General features: G+C 45.5%; 1 protein-coding gene across 1 annotated transcript; it reads left to right on the top strand.

The window, feature by feature from the left end:
- On the top strand, positions 1 to 2,598 carry Insm1 (INSM transcriptional repressor 1). Its single transcript, XM_008841319.2, is given in 3 exon segments — positions 1 to 247; positions 249 to 604; positions 607 to 2,598. Coding segments are annotated over 3 exon segments (1,443 nt in total). The 5' UTR covers positions 1 to 122; the 3' UTR covers positions 1,569 to 2,598.
- The last annotated feature ends 13,398 nt before the right edge of the window (positions 2,599 to 15,996 follow it).

Genomic DNA, 15,996 nt, shown 5'->3' with positions numbered 1-15,996 from the left:
CCGGCCGCCGCCACGCGAGTTCCGAAGCCAGTGCGCGGGCCATGGGCTGCGGGCTGTGAGGGCGCCGGGGCCGAGCGCAGAGGTGGGACCCAGCCAGTGCCTTGACCTCCCGCCGCGCCAACATGCCCCGCGGCTTCCTGGTGAAGCGCAGCAAGAAGTCCACGCCCGTGTCCTACCGGGTCCGTGGCGGCGAGGACGGAGACCGCGCGTTGCTGCTGTCGCCGGGCTGCGAGGGCGCCCGCGCCGACCTGCGCGCCAGGCCCGCCACCCCCGCCAGGCCCGCGGGCCGCGCACTTCGGCAACCCGGAAGCCGCGCACCCCGCGCCACTCTACAGCCCCACGCGGCCCGTGAGCCGCGAGCACGAGAAGCACAAGTACTTCGAGCGCAGCTTCAACCTGGGCTCGCCGGTGTCGGCCGAGTCCTTCCCCACGCCAGCCGCGATGCTGGCAGGGGGCGGCGGCGGCGCGAACGGCGCGGGCGGCGGCGGCGGCACCTGTGGCGGAGAAGCGCTGCTCTTCGCGCCCGCCGAGCTTAAGATGGGCACCGCGTTCTCCGCCGGTGCGGAGGCGGCTCGGGGGCCGGGCCCGGGTCCCCCGCTGTCCCCCGTGCCCTGCGGCCCCCGGGCAAGCGGCCCGCACCCCCCGCCGCTGTGGCCGCGGAGCCGCCCGCCAAGGCCGCCAAGGCCCCGAGCGCCAAAAAGCCCAAGGCCATCCGCAAGCTGCACTTCGAGGACGAGGTGACCACGTCGCCCGTTCTGGGGCTGAAGATCAAGGAGGGCCCAGTGGAGGCGCCGCGGGGCCGCGCGGGAGGCGCAGCGCGGCCGCTGGGCGAGTTCATCTGCCAGCTGTGCAAGGAGGAGTACGCCGACCCGTTCGCGCTGGCGCAGCACAAGTGCTCGCGCATAGTGCGCGTGGAGTACCGCTGCCCCGAGTGCGCCAAGGTCTTCAGCTGCCCGGCCAACCTGGCCTCGCACCGCCGCTGGCACAACCCGCGCCCCGCGCCTGCCGCAGCCCGCGCGCCAGAGCCCGAAGCCGCCACCCGGGCCGAAGCGCGCGACGCTGCGGGCGCCGGCAGCGACCGGGACACGCCGAGCCCTGGCGGCGTATCCGAGTCGGGCTCGGAGGATGGGCTCTATGAGTGCCACCACTGCGCCAAGAAGTTCCGTCGCCAGGCCTATCTGCGCAAGCACCTGCTGGCACACCACCAGGCGTTGCAGGCCAAGGGCGCACCTCCTGCGCCGTCCAACGAGGACCTACTGGCCTTGTACGCGGGGCCCGACGAAAAGGCACCCCAGGAGGCGACCCGCGACGGAGAGGCGGCTGGGGTGCTGGGCCTGAGTGCGTCCGCCGAGTGCCACCTGTGCCCAGTGTGCGGGGAGACCTTCCCTAGTAAGGGTGCCCAGGAGCGCCACCTGCGCCTGCTGCACGCCGCCCAGGTGTTCCCCTGCAAGTACTGCCCGGCCACCTTCTACAGCTCGCCGGGCCTGACGCGGCACATCAACAAGTGCCACCCGTCGGAGAACAGACAGGTGATCCTCCTTCAGGTGCCCGTGCGTCCAGCCTGCTAGAGTGCGCCCTCGGTCCCGGCCCCCAGAACTGTGCCTTCACTTGGAGACCCACAAAGAGAGCGCGCCCTGCAGAGCCTATGCTTGCGCTGGGGCGCCCCTGCCCCACCCCGGGGGTCAAAGTGTCGTCTTCGCTTCTCTGGTGTGGCTTGATGGTAACCCTGGTCCTCTCGTGACTCCTTTTGGACCCCAGCCCCTTGCGTTGTGTTCCCCACCCATGGCGCAACAGGAGTCCATCTCTTTCTGTACAGGGGAGAAAAAAGCTGTACGCGTTTGTCTCGTGGTTGGAAGCCTCCCCTTGAGGGGCGAAGCTGTTTTTCTTGCTAGTATTCGCTGTGTTCATGGTCTAGAAAATGCGGTTTGCTCTGCCTACCAATCTCTGCTCTCAATGTCTGTAGCGTACGGGTTGTTTTGGGTGAATCTTGAGGAATAAATGCCTTTATATTTCACAGGCTGTAAAATGAACTTCCCACACGATTAGCTTTATTATGGCTTGTGAACTGCTGGAGTCTGGCTTTACCTTTTTGTATGTGAACAAATCAAATTGCTTAAAAAAAAAAAAAAGAGTTTTCTTTAGTATAGCCACAAATGCCTTGACCTGTTGTCTGTTTGGGGTTGTTTTGGGGGGAGGGAAAGGAGTTTTCACAAGATGCTGTAGTAACTGCCTCAATATTTCATGGAAGACGTTTTGGTTTGATCATCTTTGTTGAGGTAGGGCTATATGAGTTCCCTCTACATGTATATGTTGATTTATGAGTAATTGTTATTTATTCTTTATTTATTTATATTAATTATGAAGATTATGATATTATTTGATTGCAGATTCTTCCCTCTTTTTTGTGAGCTTTCCCCCAACATTCTTGACATTTCACTGTGCATTTTAGAAGAGAACCTTTTTTCTAAAGGGATCTGCTGAAAGTTTTAACTTTTCTATTATCTGAGGGAATTACAGACAACCTACCGTTTTATTCTGCTTGAGGGGCCCCAAGGCCCCTGTACAACCGACAGCTCTTACTTTTAAATGCAATCTCTTTTCTACATACATTATTTTCTTAATTGTTAGCAATTTATAGAAAGCTTCAATAGAACTGTTTCAACTGTATAAATATTTACTATTCAAATAAAATATTTTCAAAGTCAAAATAATGGTCTTTGTGTATCATGAGGTCCCAAAAAGAACCTAAAGTAGATTTTTTCAGTGGTGATTTTGGGTGGTTTCTTAGAATCTCCCTTATTTCTTCATTAAGGAAAAGCCCTTTCTCTATCACAAGAGTTGTGGATTTTCACAGCAAACCCCAAACTCCTTAGATTCTGTCCTTTCTGGCAGAGACGTGCTGGAAGGTGAGTTGGAGCAGGCCACAGCAGCCTTTCAGAAAGGTCTAATTAAGCAACCAAAAGGATCTTCCTTTTTCACCAGGAGACCTAGGAGCACCCCTCTTGTTTAGCAACTTTTCACTCCCTTACACTTTGGGGCTCTGGGTGACAGCCATTCCTCAAATAAATGGAGAGATGTTGTTCATTAAGGACCAAGCCTTATGATCAGATTTCCGAAGGAAAGCAAACCAGTTCACATACGGACATAACAGAGGTCAAGCAAATGAGTTTGGAAAAAGAACTCCAATATTAAAGTTTCCAATCAGGTGAGCAATCTATTGGGGGTGGTGAACATCTGTTTGGGGTATTAAATTTAATAACACTCGACTACAGTGTTTTCCATTATTTGAAGAACAGATCTGAGGCTCACTGGTTAGTATTTTGAAAAGTGAGATTAGGGAGCCAGGCTGTGCTACACAAATGAGCATTCCCTTCATTTTGTGTGGTTTTGCTACTTTTTTCCTAAGGCCCACTAGGTCTTCAACTGCATGCATCTACCAAAGAGTCATTAGAAATCTGCACAGTGAAAGTTGTCCTGAGAACAAGTATGACTTGGTGGCAGGGCACGAGTAATTCAAAAGGAAACATTGACCCCAATTCATTTGGGGTCCCAAGTAGGAGAGGGTATGGCATGAAGCATCATATATTCCTCCCTTGAAGAATCACAGTCTCACAATGAAGAATAATCCAAGTAAGAGGTCTCCGGAGCACAACTGACCACCTCTTATTTTACCAGTTCCCTCTCACCCAGCAACATAAAATGGGATCTTTAAAGGCATTCCCTCTGAATTGCACCATGCAAGAAGAGATTCCTCCTAACTCTGGGGTACAGGGTAGTATATGCATGCTCTGTGGCAAAGAAACTTTTTTTTTTTTTTTTTAGAAACATAAAGTCTAGCCCCATGAGACAAGTCCAGACCTGTCTTCAGGAACGACAGTTATTATCTGTGTTGGACTCAGTATTTTCTCTACGGGTGATCACAAGGTGGGAATTCACCACTACTCACCTCTATACATGTAAATGTAACTTATTCATAGGCGTGATCCTCTGTCCACTGGGGAAATTTATTTCAGTTGAACAAACATACTTCTTTTCTAACATAAAAACCAAGAATTCATTTCTGTGAGATATTAAGTGAAACCACATAGTGAGCAGAGAATATTTGAGCTGACTCTACAGTGTAGACAAAAACTTCGTTGATTTATTTCAAAGTAGTATGAGTTAGCAGGATCTTCTGCAGGAAGGGACCAGTCTTTCCCTTTTTCTGCTTCCCTGGACAGTGGAAAAGCAAGCCCTTCTTTATAGGGATGCAAACACACTGTGGGCATGCTGTGTGGGCTGTGGTCACGCCCAGGTTAGGAGGCCATTGATGGAAGCTAGCCCAAGACTCCCACCCCTATGCCACAGTGCAAGCTTGGTGGTGAAGGATGGGTGGGGGTCAGGATAAGCAACCTGGTTAAGGAGGAAGGGAAAAATGAAGGAAAGTGACAGCCGGGCTCTCATTCCTGCATAGATGCAGTAAAATAAAAAGGAGGTTTTGCACTGCTTTGGACCCAGAGTGAGCTTGTGCCTGTAACAGCGGAGAGACACTGGGTTGACCTCTTTCTTCTGGGTTATTGATGTCCTGAGGCCCAGGATCCACCTGTTACTTGCTTTACTTCTCTGAGGAAGGTCTGCTACGGATCAGCTTCCCCAGACACCTTGGTTGCATGTCTTTCCTTCCTTCTGGGTAGCACCATGGACAGCAGACCACACCTTTCAGAGGACCAGAACTCTGACTGGGTTCAATCTGGGAGGAGGCTGGCTGGACTCCAGCTGTGAATGCACATATGGTGACACATGGGGGCATATCAGGTGCCTTGCAGAGACATGGGTGTGCACAGCTGGACAAGGCAACACTGGCTACAGTTGAATAGTTCCTGGTGCATCTGTGTGGGGGCACTGCTGGGGAGGGTGCAACACTTATTTGCCTCCATTTGCTCTGCTGCTAAGACCTGGTACCCTGACCCAGTGACCTCCTCCCCTCAGTTGACCCATCCCATGCCTTTGAGCTTCATTCTACAGCCTTCCACAGAGTCAAAGTAGACAAACCAGAGGAGTCTTTTAATCTGAGCAGATAGAAAATACCGGAGGAAGTCTTCTGGCACCAGCGGTCTTAAAAAGGAGAAAAGGGTCTCCAATGAGGGTTGGCCATACTCCATTACTTTAGTATTACTAAAGTAATAAAGTTAACCCAAGACTCCCACCCCCATGCCACAGTGAGCCTTGGGCTAGAGCCTTGACTTTCTCTAGGCTCTGTGTCTATCAATCTGAGGTAATCTTGTTGACAGATGCTGGAAATGGGAGTGGGGACTTGTGTGCTATGAGACATCTCGGGGGATTCCAGGGACTGGGAGGTAAAAGACAGTACAGATCCCACAGGATAAGGTGTTCTTCATTCAGGGAACAAACCTCTTGTCATGATTGCTACCCCCATGGCATTTAGGGTTTACTATAAGCCTGACAGCCAGGGACAGGGTTACTTTGGGCAAGAGCTGATGTCTAAAAAAATCTAGGTCTTGTGACAGAAATTATCTGGCAAGTAGACCCCAGGGTATGGGATAAGATATCACCAGTTAGCTTCTTATGGAATCAAGAATAGTTACAGGTTTTTGGCGTCCAAGCTAGAGGAAGCGATAATGTTTAGTAATTGAAGTTACAAGCTGTGGGATTTAGAAATGAGCAGTAAGAAAACTGAGCTGTAGAGAGAAATCCACATGGTGAAAGAGCCCAGAGTTAATGACATGCGACGACCCTGATCCACTTTTTCAACAAGAAGGTACCAAACAGTGCAGTGTGATGCATAAAGACACTTCAGATTTTAGTCCCAATTTATAGAAACAGCTCACTAACTAGTGTTATGATAACATAAGCAAAAGTAAATACTCTGAAAACTCTGGGTGAGGTGGGGGAGACAGAGAGAAGCCAAATGTACCTCTGAGTTTCATCTCATGTTTCAGGGAAACTCACTGTTTCTTTCTGACCTATGTGTAGCAGTGGTCAGTACTCATAGAGGAAAGAGGGTGTGCTCATTACTCTTGGATTGTAGTGTAACAATAACCAGGAACAGGCACATCAGGAGCACAAGGAAAATTTCAGAAGTGACAGCCAGGACTCTGTAACTTAAAGAAGTGACCTCCAGGTACACAAGAACTTGGACACCCAGAATCCAAAACTAACCAGGAATTCTCAAGAGTGGAAGACCAAACCGGCCTCTGTTGGAAGTCCTGGGTTCCTTTATCCCAGAGTTCACGCTGTCCCTGGCACCTGCCTTTGACCAACATTGCCAAGCAAGGCCAGGTATGCAGAGTTCACACCTTGAAGGGGCCAGAGAAGCCCCATCTGGAGTTCATACCTTGAGGGGGCTAGAGAAGCCCCATCTGCCCTGTTATTTTAATCAATAGAGGAATCTGATTTTCACCAGGTGATCTTAGGAAGTCCTGTCTTTTTCCAAGATTGCTAAGGAAATAATAGATCAATAAGTTTCAACATTCCCTCATCTTGTGCAAGCAATAGTTTTTGAGGTCACTGAGGCAATTTCCCAGGTAAGAAGACTTTCTGAAGAGAACAAGTCCTGTTTCTTTGAATCACGGGGGCAGCCACTCCAAATCAAATATGGTCTTGAAAGCAACAGGGCCTGAGGAAGGGTGTCCCCAGCAAGGGACCCAGGATAGATTTTTGGAGTGAGATAAGTTGAGTTCTCACAGCTAGGTGAGCGGGAAAAGTCTGGTTTGCAACGTTGCCGTTCACAACTATTTTGGGAGGTCCTTTATTAAGGCCTGATATGTTTCTCAGAATCAGAGAACATATTTGAGCATGTGATTTAAAGTCAGTTAACATAGTTTCACTAACTTGAACACACACCCCTTCGTCTCTTAAACCCCACATGTCATCATTTGTCTACCAGATACTTCTGTTGTGGGCTTGCTCCATTGCCTGTGGAATGTAGGCTATCCAGACCGTGTGCGCTTCTTTTTATATGGTGCGCAGATGGGTTATGGGGTGAATACATTCATGCTTGCCTTGTTTGAAGATTTCTGTGTTGTGTGGTCTCCCTGGTGGCATTCCCACACAAAGCATCAGTATGGATGGTTTCAGTTTTTTCCCCCTTTAACTCAAAGTAATAAGGCCACATGAGTGGGACAAGCCATTCTTAGAACACTCACTAAACTGCAATGAAACTTACAGAATGTTGGCTACAGCAAGAGTGCTCTCAAAGAAAGGTTGTGATTGTGGACAGCCTGTATTCCGAATGTCATATACACACCCTGTCACATCAGCAGCATCTGTAAGAAGCTGCGAGCACACTTTGCATTGGGCTTACCAGTGCACCTCCCCTGCATCAGAACCCAGGCATTCACAGTTCCTTCCATTTGGTTTGAGCCAGTAGACTAAGCATAGCACAGTAGGGAAACAATAACACCGGAAACTTTGAGCTTAATTCATTGCTCTCCTCTTTCACTCATCAAAGAAGGCCCTTTTATTGAATGTAACATCTGCTTTGTGTCTGCTGTGAGGGATCAGAGCACCAGTGCAATGTCCCCTTCTCAAACAGCACAGCCAGGTGACAGTCACACCTGATACTGACAGACCAAGCAGAGTGAGCCAAGAGGCCATTGTGTGTCAAATCTGATAGGGCACCGAGAAGGTGCTAGTGCATGAAAGGCAGATTTCAGAGAAGGGCTCTTTTTTCTGGAGAAAGAAAAACTAGGCTACAATTTCCTCTAGTACAGAACAGAAAAGATCAGGGGACTTGGGCTAAAACACATGTACCCAGGATTGCCATTTAAAAGCTTGTACCATCAACTGACCTGAAGTTCTTTTCAATTGCTGTCTACCAAATACATCATGTAAAATGAGCCTTTGCATTCTAGAATATGCTGCAAAGAGGCCATTACTCAGAGATGGGTAGAAACTCATGCCTAGGAGTAGTTACCTGAAAATAAATGTCAGGGACAAAGGGACATGAGCCAAATCTCACACCCTGGGTGCCTAACATCAAACAGAACCACAGCAGAGCACATCAAATATTTGACACCACAGAGTGGCACATTCTTTGTTCCCTGTGACTTGTCCCCTTGAGGCAAAGAGCTTTATTTCTTCTTTTGAAACTGAATTGTTATCTTTAATATCTTCTTGAAATATGATTACTAACGAATTTTTTATTTGTTTTGCTTTGCGTTTTTGGTATGTGTGTATGGGCAATGTATGTGCAGGGTTGAGGTCAGGTGCCTTCCTTAAGGGCTTTCCACTTTATTTTATTCAATTATTTATTTATTTAATGTTGGGGGCTTTAAAAATTTTTTTTTAAAGTGTAAGAGTGGTTTTGCCTGCATCTAAGTGCACCCATACATGCAATACCAGTGGCAACCAGAAGAGGGTGTCAGAACCTCTGGAACTGGAGTTACAGACATCTGTGAGCCATCAAGTGAGTGCTGGGAACGCAAACTGGGTCCTCTGCAAGAGAAGCCAGTGCTTTTAACTGCTGAGTCATCTCTCCAGCCCCTACTTACTTGGTTTTATATATTTATTTATTTTGTACAAGGGGTGAGACTGCAGCGCCATGGTATGCGGAGGTGAGAGCCAGGGTTGGGTCTCTCTACCAAATTCAGGTCATTAGGTTTGGCAGCAAGTGCCTTTAACCCACCTAACCATCTTGCACGACCTTCAATTTATTTTAGAGGCAGGGTCTCTCGCTGAACCTAGTGCTGAATGATTTGGCTGTACCGACTGGCCAGCAAGCCCAGGGCTTCTCTTCTCTCTGCTTTTCCAGTGTTGGAATTACAGGCCTGACTTTTTTTTTTTTTAAACATGGGTCCTGGAAATCTGAACTCAGATCTCATGCTTGCACAACAAACACTTTACCAACTTACTCATCTTACCAGGCCTTTGGTTTACTTTTGTGACACAGGATCCCACAACATATAGTCTGTCATAGCCTTGAACTCACGATCCTCCTGTCTTAGCCTGCCAAGTGCTGGCATTACAGCACATTTCAACACAAGTGACTTTATGTGATCGTCTAGATAAAACACCAAACACTATAATTCTAAATCACCTTTATGAGCTAGCCTGGAACACAGGGCAGTTCATACAATAACCTACATTGACTTACTTGTAGTGATGATTATGATCTTGTGTACTCTAAAATTATTCTGGAATTCCAGAATTACTGTCATTGTGTGGTGCTTCACCGTCTCTGTCACTAGAACAGAAGATGCCAGACCAGGAATTGGTAAATTCAGGTCTACTGACAGAAATCTGCCCATGAGCTTATGTGTTTAGAGTTGAGTTGGAACATAGCCATAGGCCATAGGTTTGACCAGTTTGTAACCTAATTACCGAGCTTAATGGCTGCGGCAGAGACTATATATAGTTGCTATTTGGTCCTTTGTAGAAAAAAAGTGCTCATAATAATATGCAGTAGGTAAACAAGTTGAGTAATAATGTTCTGTAGAGCCTTATATTCCTGCCCTGGCCAGATGGAAGCTTGGTCTTCAGGGATATTGTGCTGTGCCCTGTTCTGTGTCACAAACCTTGCATATTTAATTCTTGAAAATTGCAAAGCTGGGGCTGGAGAGATGGCCAGCAGTTAAGAACACTGGCTGTTCTTACAGAAGACCCGGGCTCGAATCCCAGCACCCACATGGCAGCTAACAACTGTCTGTAACTCTAGTTCCAGGGGATCTGACAGCCTCTCCTTATGTGACACAAATGCACTCACGTACATGCAAGCAGGCAATATACACATACACATAAAATAAAAATAATAAAATATTTTTTAAAAACATTAAAAGAGAAAATTGCAAAGCTGAGTATCACTGGGGTTTTTTTTTTTTTTTTTTTTTTTGTTTTTTTTTTTTTGCTTCTGGTTTATTTATTTGTTTTTATTGAATGCGTATGGATGTTTTGCCTGCATGTATGTATATGTATCCCTCTCATTCAGTGCCTGCAGAGGCCAGAAGAGGGTGTCAGGTCCCCTCGGAACTGTAGTTATGGATGTTTGTTAGCTGCCTTATGGGTGCTGGGAACTAAACCCAGGTCTTTTGCAAGAGCAACCAGTATTCTTAGTCACTGAGCCATCTCTCCAGCCCCCCGTTTTGTTTTTGAAGCAGGGCTCACTATGTAGCTGGCCTCAAACTCACAATCCTCCTGGCTCAACTTCTTCAGGGTTGGAATGATAGGCCTATGCTACCATGCCAAGCTCAAGTACCACTGTGTGTACAGCTGTCAGTGCTTCAGGGGATGTTTTTTAAATTAGTTTTTATTGAATTTTTGTGCATTTCATACAGAGTATCTCAAACAATCTTGATCATCTTTATGCCCCCATCCCCACCAGCACCCTCCCATAGCCCCCCATTGAAACCCATATACTCTGTTATCCATGTTAAGGCACACTGTGTCAAGTCAGTGTCCCTAGATGGTCCCCAGTGCAAGTCCATTCACTGAGGTCTAGTCAGCCTACATAAAGTCTCTTGTTTTAGGAAGATCAGCTCTTCCTCACTTAGCAGTAATCAGTTGCCAATATTTCTTCAGCTAAAATTGGGATATACTGCTCATTTCCCCAGTTCTGTGCTGGGTTTTTGTCTGCCTAAGTTTGCATGGTACTTGTGTATGCTGACACTATTGTTGTAGGTTCATATGAGCTGGGTCCCAGGAGCTTGTAAGACTCTATTTCCATATGGTCATGCACCTCCTCCCTGGCTCTTACAATCTTTCCGGCACTCTTCCAAGATGGTCCCTGAGCCCTGGGTCAGTGAAACTTAATGTAGGAGTCCTGTCCAAGGACCAGCATTATACAGACTCTTAATCTCTACATTTTGGTCCTTTGTGACCTTTTGTGTTCCTGGTCCTCTGTTGCATAAGGGAATGTTCATTAACAAGAATTGAGAGATTTCATTAGTGTCATCTTCGAGAGGATGTGGGGAAATGGGAACGCTCATCCGCTGCTGGTGGAATTGCAAACTTGTTTGTTTGTTTGTTTGTTTGTTTGAACCCAGGGCCTTGTGCATGCTCAGCGATCATTCTGCTGCTGAGGTACATCACTAGCCCCACCTGACTGTTTAAATAGGAATGCTTACTAGTTTCTCAGAAATTAGAAAACTGCTTCCCAGTTCATGTTATTAATCCTATTCATATTTGCTCCATCCATCATGGTGGCTCTTAAGTGATGAAAAACCACCCCCATCCCAGTTATCAAAGACATCAAAACAGAAGAGGGGGCAGTCCATTACTTGGTAGATTTTCTTAATGAAATAACAGTCTGACTTATCGAGTGAAACTGAGCCACGGGAAACTACTGTTTTTATAAATAAAAATAGAAGCTGTGTCTATAAAACAACCTAACATTTCAATGAATTTTGATAACTATTAGCTTAAAAGTTGAATTAAAGACAAAAGATTTAGCATTGATCTGCTTTAAAATAGTATTAACTTAATAGCAACAAATACCTTCTTTGAAGATGCTGATCTCTTTTAATTGTGCAAATATTTGAATATATGGATATTTAGGTTAGTGTCCAATAGTAAATGTGAGGTTCTGAAGAGAGGCTGCCAATCATTCCTTTCAAAATAGTTTTCCGATCCAGTCTCACAAGCATAACAGTTATGGCAAGGCTGTGGTTTGAATGTGTCCCTGAAGTTCCTATATTGGAAATATAATACTCAACTCAAGTGTTGGGAGGTGGGACCTAGTGGGGAACATCAAGGTCACAATGGCTCTGACCTCATGATTGAATTAGTGGTGTTAATGCAGCAGGTGGGGTTGTTATAAAAGTGTTTTTAACCCCGTCTTGTTCTTTCTCACTTGCTCTTTCACCTTCTACAAAGACATGATATAATACAATGGCTCTTGGTAGAAACTAGCTCTTAGAACAGGGACTTCCCAGCCTCCAGAATCTATAAGACAATAACTATCTAATCATTATAAACGAACCAGCCTGTGGGATTTTGTAATAGCAGCACAAAACAGACCAAGATGAGAAACCACAATGAAAACTGTGTTGCAGCTTAACTTGCATTTTTTCAGCGTGTGGATCACACTACAATAGCATCAGCATCCTGTGGGAGCAGCTAGTAACAGAAGCAGAGCTGCAGATTCCACTTTGGACCTTCATTGGGTATGCACATTGATGTTTAATTTGCACTGAGTTTAGAGTGTGGGTCCTGGAGCAAAGACTGAGTTATCCCAGTTTTGACCACCAATAGTAAGTTTGTCCTGAGAAGAGTCAGTCAAGTCTTGAAACTTCAACCACTAGTTAGGGACCACTAACCCTAACTAATGATGGATCTGTAACAATATTAATAGCTAACCTTCAGTTTAGTGGCCTAGTCAAAAGCTTTCATACGAATTACTCACCGGGTCCTCATAATTACTCTACAAGGTTGTATTGATCATTATCCCTGAGATGAGGAAGTGGAAGGCTCTATAAAGAGACAGGCTTGTTGCCAGTCACACTGGTTCACAGAGAGAAATCCAAGAGAAGAAACATTCTAGTATGGGAGAATCTAAATGGTGAAACGCAAGGGTCTTCATTCTGTCCTCTTGTCAAGGGACTGCCTTAGCAAGGGGCATCATGTTCAGCCTGAGGAACATGCACAATTCTAATCCCCAGTTAGGAGTCAGACGATTTATGTTTAGATTCCAAAACAATATCTTAAAAATCTACCAGTGAGAAAGAAATTGTACCCTATCTCAGACGCAAGAGAAACTTCCTATTTCCATAGATCTGCCAACATAAATCATTGGTACTCATGAGAAAATCAGGCACATTAACACTCCAACTGCAGCAAAGATTCTCACACGTACATAGTACCAAATGAGCAGATTCTGTACCACTTTTGGCTTTGCTTTAATATGCTGCTGATACAAGCATAAGAGAAATAGACTGTGGCATTTTAAGCCACAGCGCAACGGAGACATCATTCTGAGCGAGCTTGCTATACTACCTTCTATCCAATTCTTTACTTTCCATTTTGGCTCTTAAAGCGCTTGGTGTGGAAATCACTTACTGTTCTACACCTGCAGGAAAGCTAACAAGACACCCCAGAACCATGACAACCAACATGAATGAGAAAAGGAAAAACTCCCAGAGCACGACAGGTCTGAAGGGCAGCAGAAGGATGCAGGTGCATCTTTGCTCCAAACACTGAATCCAAGTTCAGACTTTGAGACTCAGAGTCTAGAAACTTTTTTGTTTGTGTTTTTGATATGTTTTTTTTTTTTAATGCACCCCAGGTTGTACTTGAACTAACAGTAATCCTCTGGTCTCAGCCTCTGAAGTGATGGGATTATAGGCATGTACCATCACACTTGGTTAGAAACTTAAAAACAATTATGGAGTTTTTGTGCATTTCATATAACAGATCATAATCAAATTTAGACACTCCCACCCATTGAACCCCCTATAGCCTCCCCACTGGATTCATGAAGTTTATCATTTATGTTAAGTCCTAGCTGGTGAGTCATTTGTACCCAGATATCCCTTGGTGCAAGTTCATCCACTGGAATCTGGTCAGCTTATCTAGAGTCACTCCCTTAAAGAAGATCTAGTCTCCCTCACCCTGCAGTAATCAGTTGCCAATAGTTCTGAGCTAGGCTTGGGGCCTGCTGCCCATTTACCCAGTTCTTGTCTGGGTTTTTGTGTGATTGAGTGGACAAACTTTTAAGAAAATGTTAGAGTGTGTTGGTCAGTTTTTGCCACCATGATAACTATTCAAGAGAAATCATTTAAAAGCAGCAGAGTTTTGTTTTGGCTCACAGCTTTAGACATTTCAGTCCACGGCTGATTGACTCTGTTTTGTCTAGGCTGTGATGAAGCAGACTATCACTATGGAAGCTCACAATGAAATGACATTGTTCACCTTAAGGTGGCTAGGAAGCCTCTTTAGAGGCGGGCAGGGGATAAGATGTACTCTTCAAAGGCACACTCCAGAGACCTACGTCCTCCAGTTATGCTTTACTTCTTAAAGTTTCCAAAAACCAGTTACTACTCGAGGATGAAAACTTCAATATGTGAGAGTATAAAAGACGTTTCACAGTCAAACCTGAGGTGTTTGTCCAGCAAACACGAGGTTTAATCTTCTGCAAACACCCCCCACCTTTGTGAAAAAGAATTAAACTTTATGCCTTAAATACCATGCCCAAACTATAACTTGTGGAAGGAGTAGATTTTACCTTTCTCTTTTACTATGGAATAATTTTACAAACTCACATGTGAAGGAACCCAATTCCTTCTTCAGCATGCTGTGGTTGTTGAGGTACCATGGCTTTAGAGCACAAATGCCTGTCCTCATCATCTTTTCTCTATCATTAAGAGCTGTGTGGCTTTGAGCAAGTTATTAGTCCTCTCTCTGCCCATTTAATCATTGATTTAAAACTGATAAGAGGAAATGGTAGCACCCACAAGTAGTAGATATTGATTAGATTTTTTTTATATCATGTCTTTTGAATACCCTTTCTATGCTCAGATAATCTCCAACCTAATGAGTCCCACCTCCCCTAGGTACAATTCAAAAACTTGCTTTTCCAGCCTCCCTTGCAGCTAGACTCTGCAAGATTATAGAAAATGGATTAGGCATCAATATCAGTCTTAACTATGAGGAGTCAGGTCACCCTTGGAGCAGATGAACCATGACACATAGATCCAGGGGAGGAAAACAAAGGAGGTGGTGTTAAGTACAGTCCATGCTGGGGAGAGACAGAAAGGGATTTGTCTCTCAGAGTAAAGCTCAGCATCATGATGTGAGCTGCAGTTGGACTTGTCTGGTAGGACAACTTCATTGCTGTTCCTTGACATTTTAGCTACAAAGTCTGACTGTATGACCCTCCTAGTTTCAAAATGAGGTAGCCAGGAGCCTTTAATTAAATGATGTATCTACTTCAGCTGGCTAAAGTAGATTTAGCTGTCTGCAACTAAGTACCTCCCAGGGATATTGTTGAGATTAAGTGAGTTATTCAGGTCAAGTGCTGGCAAGAACTCATTGTTCTTTTGAGTTTTTTAAATGTCAATCAGATCCAGTCACAGGATGTGAGAGAACACTGGTTTTAAATTTTATGGAATACTAAGGCACTTGGTTCAGGTTTTAAAACATTTCTGCAGATTCCTTTACATATGGTCTACTGTGGGGGGAAATTTATACCTATGTCTTTCCCCCCACAACACCGAATACTTCTATGAATACTTCTTTGATTAAAATGCAATGCCTGTCTTCTGAGACTAGAAAGGGTCATGTATCTTCTGCCTGGGTCTGTATTGGGAATCTCACTTCTACATTATGAGAAAGTCCAAGCAACATACAGGGGCCACACAAAGATATCCCATTGACAGACCAAGCTAGGGTCAACAGTGGGAATCAACCCCAAACACGAGAGGGAGGAGCTGAGTCTCTGAGATAATGCCAGCTCCCTCCACCTCCTTTTCACATTTGCTGAGAGAGCCCAAATGAGAACAGCTTGGCTGGGCTTGCTCTCTTCCCAGAGTCTCCCAAAAAGAGGAGTAACTTGACTGCTACTGTTTTTAGGCATGAGTTTTGGGAGTACTTCATTATATATAATACCTCAGGACATTTTTAGAGTTCTCAGAGTACTTGATATGAGTTTTTCTTTTTAACTTGGGCTTCACCTCAACCACATAAAGCATTATGACCCATCAATTTGTGTATGATGAATGTGTCTATTGAATGTTGTCTACCTTGCCCTGAATCACAATGCTTTTCTTTCAAGCACATACCAGAACCCAGAGTCTGTCCTTGGGTCCCTGGTATGGTGCTCTTTTCATGAAATACTGTGGTGCAGGTCCTGAGGAATAGGGTTTATACTGTCATCCATCATGAAATTTAAACCACAATTAGAATGCACTGCTGTGTATAAGTGCTACCTGTACATTGTTTTCAACTCAGCTTCAAAACAACCAGTGTCTCAGGGACTATGTTTCTTTCCATGTGCTTATATGACTGACTGTATAACAATAAACTGCCCCAAAACTCGGAGGTGGGGGAGAACAGCAGCAGCTATTT

Source organism: Nannospalax galili, unplaced genomic scaffold (assembly GCF_000622305.1).
Source record: "Nannospalax galili isolate Female #2095 unplaced genomic scaffold, S.galili_v1.0 scaffold510, whole genome shotgun sequence".
Lineage (NCBI taxonomy): Eukaryota > Metazoa > Chordata > Mammalia > Rodentia > Spalacidae > Nannospalax > Nannospalax galili.
The sequence above is the reverse complement of the archived record's forward strand: the minus strand, read 5'-3'. Positions and strand labels throughout refer to the sequence as shown.